This window comes from Lynx rufus, unplaced genomic scaffold (genome assembly GCF_022079265.1).
Source record: "Lynx rufus isolate CCGP_SWC_20201006 ecotype Redwood Valley unplaced genomic scaffold, mLynRuf1.p SCAF_3, whole genome shotgun sequence".
In the NCBI taxonomy this organism is placed as follows: Eukaryota; Metazoa; Chordata; class Mammalia; order Carnivora; family Felidae; genus Lynx; species Lynx rufus.
The window spans coordinates 37,263,517-37,277,671 of record NW_025814845.1 but is presented as its reverse complement, the minus strand read 5'-3'; the positions used below and the strand labels follow the sequence as shown (position 1 = coordinate 37,277,671).

Here is a 14,155-nt window from a genome sequence, read left to right as displayed (position 1 = left end):
ATTACATATGAACCTGAACCTCCTTTCTATTCTGACTTTTTACTGTTGAAATGATGTTACTTAACACTGTGCTAGGCAGAACAATATCCCTATCTTTGAAAACTGATCATTAGGGCCAATGCCCTGCATTCTCAGGGCAAAATATTCTACACTATAGAAACTGTAGAAGATTCCATATTTTCCAGAATTTCAAGTCATTCTCTGGTAATATTTTATAAATTTAATTCTTGACAGTTTACTTATTTTCTTATGATTTTTCCATCTCTCATATCTAAAAGATAGAGAATAGAAAACTTACGCACTTAAAGATTCCAGGTAATTAAGGTTTTACTAGATAATTAGATCAAGGTTATAAAGGTAATTTTGAAATGTGAGCTCTAGAAAGAAATTGAAAAATACCACAGACAGGCCACTTCTAAAATGTATCTCTTAATGGCTGGCTGTGGTAACCTCCATTATGCCATATCTGACCTGGGAGGAGGGGCAGAAACATGGAGACTCAGGAAAAGGTCTATTTCCTACCTCCAAAGGACGAGCTGTACTCAGGAATGGGTGGTTTTGAGTTTTTTAGGATGAGGGCCATGAGATCTGGTCCTTCATAGGACATCTGGATCCAGCTCTGCATGACTCAGGGTAAAAGCTTAGTCTGTCTTCGCAGGGACAGAGCTGGAGTGTGGACAGTGTGTTCTAAAAAGTTCCGAAAACCATAGAATTCGATCAAATTAAAAAATCATGAGATCTCTGGTCTTTCTACTGAGCTTTAGAAAAAGGAACTGAATGACTGAATATTGCTTTGGATTCTGCCTTTTTGTCAGTTGCTTTGAATTATTTTTATAAGTTATTCACAAAGAGCCTCACACTCATCTATAAATGGGTATGGTAATAGCAACCACCTAGTAGAGTTTTTTGAGGATTAAGAGCATTTTTATATGCAAAACACTGAGAGCAGTGCCTGGCTCACAGGAAATGCCCAATTGATTTTTTGCTGTATTGTTATTATTTCTGTTATTATTATGACGGTAGTACTTATTCCAACATGGAACAGCATTTTACTCCTTGTGTTTCCAGGACTCTTCTGACAGTGGAAGGGCAGATTTAGATGAATTTATTGATTCATCATTTTAATACTTTTATGAAGTGCCTACTACAGTCAAGGCCCTTTTCACGTATAGGGCTACACTGGCGAGCAAAAGCCAACATGGTCCCTGACTTTATGGCGCCTACAGTGTGGCAGGAATAACCAACAGAATCTAATGAGCACACACATATATGTAAATTGCAACTGGGATAAAGAGCAGAAAGATGAGAACTAATCATGGTCGTGAGTGGATGTAGGAAGGGTGAGTCTTGAGGGACACAGGCTGGTTGGGAGATGGAGGGAGGCCGTTCTAGGCAGAGAGTTCTTCTGAGGATCTGGAAGAGCCAGGTGGCAGAAGGTAGAGAGGGAGGCCATGAGAGGTGTCCAAAGAGGCTAGCATTGGCGGTGCAGACCCAGAAGGGTCCCTAGATCCTGCTACTGCAAAGTGTGGTTCTCAGACCGCTAGCATCAGCGTTACCTGGGAGCTGGGGAGGAATGCACAGTCTCAGGCTCCACCCCAGACCTGCTGGCTCAGACTCCTCCCGCATGTTTCACATGTACATCGAAGTCTGACAAACACTGTCTTCTACGCCACGTGAAAGAAGTTTTGCCTTTGTTTCTGGAGGGTTTTAAGCAGGGCTACAATGTGAGGTTGGAAGGGGACAGGTGAGGATAGGGGGAAACCAGATAGGAGATCGCTGAAGTTGGGAGAGAATGTAGGGTTTCCAATGGGATTGCGAGATGACCTAGTCCACTAATTGCCTGCATTTTAACCAACCTCACGTTTTATTGCTTGCTCCCTATTAACTCCTGATGAAACATTTTGGCTACTACACTGTATTTAGAAATTTAAAAAAAATGTATATTTATTTTTGGGAGAGTGTAAGTAGGGGAGAGGTGGAGAGAGGGGGACAGGGGATCTGAAGTGGGCTCTGTACTGATAGGATGACAGCAGCGAGCCTGATGTGGGGCTCAAACTCATGAACCATGACCCGAGCTGAAGTTGGATGCTCAACTGTCTGAGCCACCCAGGTGCCCCTTTAGAAATTTTTTAGAAGTTTATTTATTTATTTTGAGAGAGAGTGCAAACAGGGGAGTGCAGAGAGAGAGGAAGAGGGAATCCCAAGCAGGCTTCGCACCGTCAGCACAAAGCCCTACTTGGGGCTTGATCTCAGGAATTATGAGATCGTGACCTGAGCCAAAATCAAGAGTTGGACGCGTAACTGACTGAACTACCCAGGTGCCCCAGAAATTTTTAATTGAAAATTGATAAGCTATATTTTACTATGTTGTAAATTTTTTCTTCTGAATTTATCCTTGTTAAAGACATATAAAAGGCGCCTAGCTCCTGAGTAGCAGGAGATAATCTACTGTGGTCACACTGAGTTTCTGTGATTCTGGTCAAAGGCAAACACACTTGACAGTTATATTATTTATCAAAAAGTCTCCTATGGTTTTTATCTCCCTCCCATACACAGTAAGTAAATTAAAAACCCCAAACATTTCTTGGGACGTGTTTTGAGCTTTAATTGTGAGTCATTTATTCAATTGAGAAAACATATATTTAATTGATACTACTATGTACTATGTACTATGTACTAGTACTCCTACCTAGTACTGAGATTGTAGATTGATAATTTTAGTTTGTACATACATGACCATGATCCAAAGTAGAAAGTGATAAGTGCATAGGTCAGTTAAAATTGCTTCAACTGCAAGTGATAGAATATTCAGACTGACAGTGATTTATCAAGAATTTATTCTTTTCTCATGGGAATGTAGTCTGGAAAATAAGCAGTTCAGGACTGATAGATCAGCTTCACAAATCTATCAGGGATTCAATTTCCTTCTTTCTTGCTACTCGGCTGCCTTCTGCATATAGTTTTTACTTCAGAGTCTAAAATGGTTGCTTGAGCTCCAGCTATTACATTCATATTCCTACCAGCAGGAAAGAGGAAAGACAATACCCCTCTCTTTGAGGACCCTTCCTGTAAGTCACATTTACTACTTCTAGTTTCATTTCATGAGCAAGAACTCAGCCACATGGCCTTACAGAGCTGCAAGCGAGGCTGGGAAATGTTGTCTCTATTCTTAGTGGCCATTAAATATTGACCCAAACAAAATTTAGGATTCTGTTTCTAAGATTAAAGGAAAGAATAGATGCTAGCAGTCAATTAGTCTCTGCCACCTACCAGAAACTCAGATAAGGCAGAGGGAGATTATTTATAGCTAGGGTATCAAGGGAAACTTTCTGAATGAGGTTAAATATGAATTACTTCTCCGAGGATTTGGACTTAGGCAGGTAGATGTTGGAGAAATAGTGTGGAACCATGATTTCCAAACTGTGGGCTGAGGTCCCCCAAACACTGCAGTGACTCACGGAGGCTCTGCTAGTTATTTTCAGTTTTTGAAGGGAATCCAGTGATACTCAACATTTGTTGGTTATCAAAAGAAATACTAGCTTGAGATAGTTTACAGTTTCCACATTGTACTATATTCCTCTTGATACCATCCTGTCTTCATAAGGCTGGGTTCTTGATGGTTACTGTGTAAAAAGTTGTACCACAGAAAAAATCACACGCGATGAATGGTGGTGATTTCCAATCTGATTCCAAGGTTTGAGGTGTTGTGTGTAAGTATTTGTCATTACTTAAGAATCACATGAAAATTTTGCTTATTTCAATTTATGTGTTGTATTTTTTCAAATGGCTACTAAGTGCTTAGGATGCAAAAACGTATAAAATAGTGGTACCAAGAGACTTAAAAAAAATGGAATTGTTAGGCATTTCTTTTGGTTTAGGCCACTGAAAAAAAATTACCTGGAAGCCGATAATTCCCTGAGCCAAGAATGTCTGGGAATCTCTGATTTAGGGGGTTAATGGTGTTACAAAACCACTTCTTTTCATGTTCTTAACAAAGATAGTATTTAAAAAATTTTGCCTATAAAAAAACTCACTAAAATTTACTCCTTGAATCACAAAAGTTTCTAACTGACTTCAAAGCTCCTAATAGGAAATGTGAGTATGGAATTGTACCAATACTCCTAGTAAAAGCCAATTTTATTAATTTTAGTATATTTTCCCGGAACGGGAAATATTTTTACTTTTTTTACCAAACACATTTTCTACTCCATGATTTTGGAATAGACTTTGTAAGGCGTATACAATTTAAAAAAAGAAGTAGTAATTTCCATTAATGATGCACAGAGCAATTTCTGTTTAGGTGATTTAATTCATTTATTTATTCAATTGGTATTGGTCCACTCCTGATTGTGTTCAGGTGCTACTGTAGACGCTGGTACACTGATGAGAAAAGGGAACGATTTGCATATAAAGAGAGAGTCACAACTGAGTTAGTACTATTTATGCTATGATTACAGAAGCAGGTATCTCCTTGTTCTAAAGCAGCTTCTGCCATTTGCAGCTGTGGAAGTATTCCCAAGACTGCACTATGGGCTAATAAAGTCAGATGTTCTAGGAAGGCAGAACAAGATAAAGGCTAATGTACCTGAAATGTCAACTGTGGTCTCTTTGACCTTTGAAATCTTTTTTAAGTTTATGTATTTATTTTGAGAGAGAGAGAGAGAGAACACGAGTGAGAGAGCATGTGTGAGCAGGAGAGGGGCACAGAGAGAAGGAGAGAGAGAATCCCAAGCAGGTTCCATGATGTCAGCATAGAGCCTGACACGGGCTTGAACTCAAGAACCATGAGATCATGACCTGAGCCAAAATCAAGAGTCGGATGCTTAACTGGGCCACCCAGATGTCCCTGACCTTTGAAATCTTAACAAAATGGACTTGAAATCCCACACACCCCTGTGGAAGTCCAAAGCCCTCTCCAAATCTCTACCAATACACTGGGTACATGCTTCTCATGATCGTATCTTGGTTATAGGCTCTGAATTTTCTGAATTAGTTAAGTTTGGGAATCATTTTTCATGTTGCCTTTTCTCGTATCCAGTGATATACATCCTCTTCATCATTCTGGCTAGAATGTAGAGAACAAATTAGGGAGAGAAATAATGGATATAGGTAAACATGATGGTAAATTTTTATTAGAATATAAGATCTATGAAGCTGGAGATTTTTGCCTGCACAATGATATATCCCAAGTGCCCAAACATCACCTGACACACAACAGGTGCTCAATTACTTTTTCCTGAGATAGGAAACTCTAGAAAAATACCAGATAGGAGGATAAAGATTATTTGTTTTGTTTCAGACATGTCAAGTTTGAGGTATTTTTGTAACATCCATTGAGAAGATGTCAAATGGCCTGTTGGTTACAAAAGTCTGGAGCTCAGGGGAAAGAGTTATGCTCAGTATTTAAAGATGTAAGTCACATGTACAGGGTTGGCAATTGATGCTATTTGTGTAGGTGACATTGCCTGGAGAGTGTGAATGTGAGAAAAGAGCCTACAGAAAGAGAAGGAATGATCATAGAGGCAGGAGAAAGAGAAGTTAAGGGAAGAAAGTGCTTGAAGCAGATGGGAGTGGCTGAGAATTTGATCATTCAAATGATATTGAGATGTCATTACAATGATGACTGAAAAATGTCATTTGGATATGGCAATATGGACATTGTTGGTGACCATACCAAAAAGTCTTTTGGTGTGGTGACAGAAGTGGGTCCCAAATTGTAGTGGCCACAAGAGTAAATAGTAAGTGAAGAAATTTGGACAATAAATATGAACAACTCTTAGGGTGTTTGGGATGCAAAAGAAGGAGAGAAATAGGACAGTGGCTGTTGCAATTAGGCTTGAGGACGGTTAAAAAAATAACTGGAGAAATCTAAACATGATAAAAAGCTGATGGCAGTGAGAGTGGGGTGGGGAATGAGGGAGAGAGGGAGAGAGAGAGAATAAGAGAGAGAGAGAGAGAGAGAGAGAGAGAAAGAGTTTGGGTTTGGATGTATGATTTAATGGAGAATTAAGATGTAAGATTCCTGAGCAGGGAAAAGGAGATGGAGTGTGGGAGGATTAGCCTTTAAAAAAAATTTTTTTTTAAGTTTATTTACTTTGAGAGAGAGAGAGAACACGTGGGGTAGGGACAGAGAGAGAGAGCAAGAGAGACTTCCAAGCAGGCTCTGTGCTGACACAGTGCAGAGCCTGAAAGGGGGTTTGAACTCATGAATTGTGAGATCATGACCTGAGCCAAAATCAAGAGTCAGATGTTTAACTGATTGAACCACCCAGGCACCCCAGGATTAGTCTTAAATACAAGGAGCCTTAAATAGCTTCTCTGTTTGAACAGGAAGGAAGGGTCTATAAATGATCAGGCGTGTAAGTTTAGATTTAAGTAAGTGAGGCAATTCTCATTTGACAGTTTTTGTTCTCTGTGTAAGATGGGAATTGAGATGGGTCATTTTTTAGGGTGAGGGTGAATGGGAGAAGGCAGTTTGAGGAGAATGGAGAAAGCTTTAAGTCAGCAATTGAGTAGTCCTGTTGAGTGACTTTTTACAGCTACATTCAACTGTCCAGGTGTAGATACAGAGAGATAAGATTGTTGGATTCATCTGGTATTGACTTTTACATGATGGGTGAGAAGAAAATTTAGAGGGGTGAGCAGGTTCAGGGCATTAGCAAGAGTATTGTTGCATTAATGGCACAAAGATTTTAAAGAAGATATGTAGGGAAATGAAAAAAGGAGAGAGCTGATAGACTGGAACAAGATAGAGGCATCCATGGACAGCCGGTCTCCAAAGAGTCAGAGGATGGCTGTCATGAAAATGGTTGAGTCAGCAAGTTCAGGGGTGAGCATGAGAGAGTTAAAAATATGAAAGGAGAGGGATGAGAAGGTCTCCCACATGGAATCAAGTTGACTCAAGAAAATATCCTAGTTAGATAGATTGTATCTTTACATGTGGTATAAACCAACATGGCAGCTTTTAAAAGAAATGTAGCTCTTAAGATATAAGAAATGAGTTTTTACCAGCAGGATTAACAAAACACAAGAAAGACATATTTGAAGTATGTGCAGGTCAATCAGATGCAGTCTTGCCCGCCTGTCCCATAGAATGCTGTGCTTGTGCTTGTCTTACAGTTTCAAGCCCGTGGAGGTAGTTTCTGGAAGAGGGTGCCCTCTGGAGAGAGGGTTGTAGTCCACTGAAATAAAGCTTAGGAATTTCCCTAGCAGGTTATCTCATCTGGTGTTATTAACTCAACAAGAGAGTCTAAGAGTTATGTTATGCCCAGGGGAAACTCCTCTGTCCTCTGAGTAATGCAGCACTTATAGCTATAGTCCTAAGTGGTCATGAGTACAGGAGGACAGTTATGAAATTGACAATAGTGCTGGCTTTCTTCTAAGTATTTCTTTCTCTTCTCCCCTTGATAAGAGCAAACAATTTCCTAGACACTGGAGAACATATTTGCACAAATCATGAATTTGGTTTCTGGAGGTCAAGTACTTGTTGACTTGTTGACTTGACTCCTATATCCATAGGAGATATCAGAATGAGCTTCTAGCACTTTCTCCGCTGACTCTTCATGGATCAATACTAAATAGGATGTGCTTGGCTACAAGATTCCAGACAGTGCTGAGGCCATTGTGAATTTGCTACCTAAGAAGATGATCTCTGTAACCTCCTGTGACCATCTTAACAAAGAAACCTTTTCTACTGTTATAGAAGCCAAAGAAAGTTCATAACTTCCTTACCTCTCTGATTGTATCTTACCACTCTTTAAAACTATAGTAGGACTTTTCAGGGGTACTTTTCTCAGAATTATGTTTGCCTCAAGTGCTGGTTCTCTGTAATGCTTTACCTGATCCTGAAGCAAGAAATTGTATTCCTATCTTTTGAATTCTTACGGCACTTCAGCTGTAAGTGTCATGGTGCTTAACATTTGCTACCTTGACATGTAGATATATCGCTTATGGACTTATCTCTCCTATAAGACTGTGAGCTTTTGAGGGACAGTTAGTCTGAAATCATAGTTACATCCATCACCATGCTGATGATAATCTTAGGTTTTCAATAACTAATTGCTGAGTAAATGAAGTAAGTCAGTAGATTCTCCTACTGTCTCTGTTGGGCTGTAGTCCCACACTTGCTTATTTCCATGCCTGAAAGGACACCACCCGTCCAATGCTGGTGTTGTAATTATTATGCTATTGCAGATCTTATATTAAATTGTGTCAGTGTGTTGGTTTGCAAACTTAGGAGCTTCCTGGGTAAAATTCGAAACTGGCTTTTAAACACAGAGTCCAAGGAGATACTGAAGAAAAAGACAGACCACTTCAGATTGGTAGATGGTAGGTTTAAGAAGCAAGGTAACTTACTATGAGGCTTGTCTTAGGCAGACAAGATGAGTGAATTTCCACACCTGCCTGCCTGAATCATAAAAGTTTATATAGAGGCCTTAACTAGGTTTAGTCATGTGTATTGTCCAGATGGTCTCAACAACACATTGCTCTCTCAAGGCTGCATTCTTGAAAATGGCTCTGGCTGTGGGAACAGTGGTACATTTCAAGGACAGGGGAGGGGGTGAGGAGCCTCTGATTGCCTGGGTCCCACTCACGGGTCGATGGGTGGTCACATTCTTTTTATGGTCTCCTCTAACACAGTGCCATGTCTTCGTGCAGATCAAATTGTAAATTCACTCTGATCTCACTTTGGCTGATGGATTAAACCAGGTGCAGAGGGAATGGGTCAGTAAAGACATTAACCTAGCAGATCAAGCCATTCTCAAGCTAACATCATAGGTTCTTTCAAATAATATGTCTCATGGGGTATGCTTAAAATTACAGAGGGTGTCATTACATCACAGTACATGTAGTGAACACTGCCTGCAATATGTGTTAGCAAATAAGAATTGATTCTGATTTAGGGGGAATAAAGCAGAAATGGAATATCACATATGCCTTGCAATCCAGAAGAACGTATCCAAGTTGCCTTTTTATCCATGAGAAATTTTCAAGTACTTGTTATATACTGTAAACGATCAAGTACAGGACCATTCTATTAGGAACTTCTTGATTAGGATAAAGGTCTATCTCAAAGGCCATTCATTTTTCAAAATTAGACATTCGTTATAAGGGAAGAACCAACAAAACCTGGTAATGCGTGGCATGGGGGGATGATGGAGAAGTGAGGAGTCTTGGGGTACTGGAGTAGTGGAATGTCTGTTAGCAAAAATATGGAAATCAAGAGAAGAACTAGCTTTAAGGTAGAGACAGAGAAAGAGATTAATTTGGTTTTGGACTTGTTGAGAAGAGATGCCGCTGAGCACCGGGCATTGGAAATATATGATACAACTTGGAAGGAAGTTGGAGACTCGAGAAAGGTTCAGGAGTCACTCATGCAGAGGTTATCGTTCAAGCTCTGAAACTGTCACAGAAGAAAATGCTAGGAGAGTCAAAAGTCTAAGAGGAAGCCGTGAGAAACACCTTCACATGGGATTGGAAGAATCGCTCATAGTGAGGGACTCAAATCACTTTTAATTTCATCTCAGACTCCTGTTGAAAATGTCAGTGCCCTAAACTAGCCATTTGCAAGAAATGAACTTCCAGACATCATTTCTGGCAAGGGACCAAACTAAAAATTAAAGTATTTAATTTTAGTTTAAATTAGCAAAATTTCAAGTACTTTAAGATAAGAATGTTGTCGGAACCATCTCATAATGCTTTCACAAATAGATAGACTGCAGGGGCAGCCTGGACAGTGGAAGGTATCCTCAGGGGTTGTCAGTGTTTAACTGGTCAACAGGACAGGCTCTCTTTTTCATTGTTCAGCTTGTCACTAAATACATGGTCAGTAATATTTAATCTTGCTGAATTATAAATGGCTGAAAATTAATTTTATCCAGATTCATGCAGATTGGGCTTAGGACTGAGGGGACGAACAACAGTGAAATCTAGATAATGTCCTGTCTACACCTACTCACCAATATTTTATCACTGTACTAGGTAGTCTTTGCTTGTAGCTCTGGGCCAAGATAAGTCCTTGCCATGGAAACTCAGAGCCCTTTGAAATAATACCAAATTGGCAAATATGTTAAAAAATTCAAGATGGGATGTCATTAAAAGTTCATGTACTCCTGAAAAACACTTTAGAAACAGATGATTTTATCTGCCTTGAATGTGGTTGTATAGTTATTTGTTCACTTAATAGTGTGATTTAATGCCTAAGTTCATTTTCATGCCCTAAAGTACACGCACTAGAATCTCTCAGGAATGCTGCTACTCTGAATGGACAGCTGTACTCTATAATTTCATACCGTGTATTGCATTGCCTTGTAATATTAAAACCATGTTTCATATTCCTCTTTTACGTTAGGTCTTGGGAGCTGTTGACAATAACATGGGTGATGGCTGCTCTCAGAAGCTGGCAACTGCGAATATTCTCCGCTTCCTGTTGCTGGTCTTGATTCCATGTATCTGTGCCCTCATTGTCCTGCTCGTGATCCTGCTCTCCTTTGTTGGTGAGTGATGCCACTATTAAAGAAAAATGAAGTCAAAATGAAAATGAGCATAACCGTCATTTCTACTTAGTACTTATTTAACCTGAAGTGTCAACTTGGTGAAAGGGTTACCTGTTGACTATCTAATGCAAATCTGAAGTTTCTGCCAGTGTAATCACTCTGCTAGTGATTATTATCAATATAAATTAATGAAGTAATTAATTAAAAGCACTTAAGGTGTGATTACCAGGTACCAGGCACTTTGAAAGTCCCTGAGAACCTAGGGATGGTTAACTTAAAGTCCTTTCTTAGGAACTCATTGGGGAGAGGAAGAGATGATTACTACACAAGGCAACACAAGTTGATGGAGGTTTACCCTAGGTACTTTGGGGGAAATCGAAGAAGGGTTCATGAGGCATTAACATTTTAACTTTGGGAGAGTTCATAGCAATTCAGGTAAGAAGGCCATAGTACAAGTACAGGGTTTGGCAGAGAAAGTAGCAAGTGCAAAAGTATAACCTTGTGCTAGATGGAGGTAGACTTAGGAGATTGGGTAGAATTTTGGCAGTGGGAGTAAATGCAGTTAGATTGATAGATAAAAGTCCAAATGACACAGGCCCTTGCATGTTGTCCTAAGGGAATTGGGCTTAAGCTCCTAGGTAATTGGTTTTCAAACTCTATTCCATGAAACCAAGGTTCTGAGGAAGAATTCCAAGGATTACACAAATGTTTTCTTTTTTCTTTCTTTTTAAAAAAAATGTTTTAAGTTTATTATTTATTTTTGTGTGTGAGAGAGAGAGAGCACACACAAGCAGGGGAGGGGCAGAGAGGAGAGACAGAATCCCATGCAGGCTCCATGCGGTTAGCGCAGAACCCAGTGTGGGCCCAAACTCACAAACCTTGAGATCATAACCTGAGCCAAGCTCAAGAGGAATATGCTTAACCAACTATGTCACACAGGTGCCCCCCTTTTTTTTTAATTTTAGAGAGAGAGGGGGGAGAGCTGGAAAGAGGGGCAAAGGGATAAAGAGAGAATTTTTTAAAAATGTTTATTTATTTTTGAGGCGGGGGGAAGGGCCAGAGAGAGGGAGAGAGGCAGAGAGAAGGGGACAGAGGATCTGAATTTGGGGCTCGAACTCATGAACCACGAGATCATGACCTGAGCTGAAGTCAGATGCTTAACCCCTGAGCCACCCAGATGCCCCAGGAGAGAGAGAGAGAGAGAGAGAGAGAGAGAGAGAGAGAGAGAGAGAATCTTAAGTTGTCTCCACACTCAGTGTGGAGCTTGACATGGGGCTCAATCCCACTAGCCTGGGATCACGCCCTGAGCTGAAATCAAGAGTCAGAACCTCAACCAACTGAGCCACCCAGCCTCCCTGCAAATGTTTGTTTTGGCTTTCAATTTATAAAAGAAATCTTAAACACATACTCAAACTAAATATTACACACCAATTTTTTTTTATTTTAAATTTTTTTTTCAACGTTTATTTATTTTTGGGGGGACAGAGAGAGACAGAGCATGAACGGGGGAGGGGCAGAGAGAGAGGGAGACACAGAATCGGAAACAGGCTCCAGGCTCTGAGCCATCAGCCCAGAGCCCGACGCGGGGCTCGAACTCACGGACCGCGAGATCGTGACCTGGCTGAAGTCGGACGCTTAACCGACTGCGCCACCCAGGCGCCCCATACACACCAATTTTTAACCGAGTGGAGACCAACAACCAAGTAATTTGTGCTGACAGATTAATTCATTTGTATTTGGATCTTGCTATCTCTGTAAATGAATCAAATGCTAAACTTAAAAGGTGACCTGTTAGTGGGGAGAAACCCCAAAATACTACTTTTGGTAGTTACCTATTGCTATGAATCAGGATTTTTTTGATCATGTGCATTCAAATGAAATAGAGAAATAAATAGCAAGATGATTTTGATCAAATTGCTTACCAACAATTTTGAATTTTTATATTTCATCAAAACTACCTATTATTTTCTAATTGGTTTTTAATAAGTTATACACTTATAACTTATACAGTAAATTAATCCTAATAAAATACAGCTTCTATTTGTAGATATTAGGAACTTATATAGTATTAATTTGAAAATAGTATTTATTTTCTAGAAAAATGCTTGAGAACCGCTGCTATGAGTGGTAGTTTACCACTAGAGGATCTTTCCAAGCAGGGATAAATCTGATCATATTTGCATCTGCAAAAGACAGTAGGTCTAGATAAACCACAGAGGATTGGAGGCAGAAAGTCAGGAGGCCTTTTTGAGGCTCTGGCTATGGTCTAAGTAAAAAAATGATAAGGGCTTGAATTAAGGCATTTGGTGCATTAAAATCAGAAATCAGGACTGATTGGATTTTGCTGTGAAGGAAAAGAGGTATCAATGTTGACCTCTGAATTTTTGGCTTAGGCAACCAGGGTGATTTTGGTACCATTTGTTCAAGGAGGATATAAAAGTGGAAGAGTGTGATGTAGGTAGATGGAAGGCAGGTTGGAAGTTTAGTTTGGACATGTTAACTTAGAGATACTTGTGGGAAAACAAAATATATTGGCATCATAGTTTAAGTGCATTTATCTTGATCAAATTCAACAGTGTAGACAAGACTAAGAAATGAATGTAGGTATAGGGGCGCCTGGGTGGCTCAGTCGGCTAGGCGACTGACTTCCGCTCAGGTCATGATCTCACAGTTTGTGAGTTCAAGCCCCGCGTCGGGCTCTGTGCTGACAGCTCAGAGTCTGGAGCCTGCTTCAGATTCTGTGTCTCCCTCTCTCTCTAACGCCTCCCCTGCTCATGCTGTGTCTCTCTCTCCTTGTTTCTCTCTGTCTCTCTCAAAAATAAATAAACATTTAAAAAAATTAAAAAAAAAAAAGAAATGAATGTAGGTATAGAAGAACATGTTGCTTTCCTAAGGAAATTTCAAGGGAAATTGTGACTACACATGATTTTTGGCTTTCGTGTTCACTTTAGAACTTAGGGTGCCTGAGTGTCTCGGTTGAGTGCTGACTCTTAATTTCAGTTCAACTCCTGATCCCATGGTCATGAGATCAAGCCCCAAGTCGGGCTCTGTGCTAGGCTTGGAGGCTGCTTGGGATTCTCTCTCTCCCTCCCTCTCAGCACCGTGCCCCCCCCCAATAAATAAATAAACATTAAAAAAAAAAGAACTTAACTCTCACCCCACTGTTACTGGTTTGAAGCTAGAAGGATCCAGAAAGGAAGCCGAGTCTGACCAGTTATGAAGGTGTGAGTCTCACTGGCAGTTGAAGCAATAGAAATAGATGAACCATAAACAGGAAGTGTACTGATCAAAAGCTGAGGGCAAAAGCCCTGGGGTATTTAAGGGGAAGATAAAGAAAAAGAAGGAATCAAGAGATACAGGAAGAATGGTCAGAGAAGAAGGAAAAGAACCCGAAGTGCTGGGTTTCATACCCAAGAGAGGAGAGACACTGCAGAGGTTACAAAGTGACAAGTTAGAAGAGGAAACAGGAAGTGGCTCAGCCCAGGAAGACTTCAGGTAATCTACTGGAGTTTTAGTCGCCCTGCCCCCACATGGTACCAACTGTGGTCTGCTCTCAGGCCAGAGACAGGACAAAACTCTGAAACTCTTCTCTGCCACTCTTTTCTTCCAAGACTCAACTCCCCTCCAGAATTGGCCAGCTTCTGTTTCCTTTCCTGGGC

The 14,155-nt window shown here is 40.3% G+C and overlaps 1 protein-coding gene across 1 annotated transcript in view; it reads left to right on the top strand.

The window, feature by feature from the left end:
* CORIN (corin, serine peptidase) overlaps positions 1-14,155 on the top strand; it is a 256,772-nt gene that overhangs the window by 22,771 nt on the left and 219,846 nt on the right. Inside the window, exon 2 of the mRNA XM_047090824.1 lies at positions 10,352-10,496. Within this exon, the coding sequence (XP_046946780.1) occupies positions 10,352-10,496 (145 nt within the window). The remainder of the gene's footprint in view (positions 1-10,351; positions 10,497-14,155) is intronic.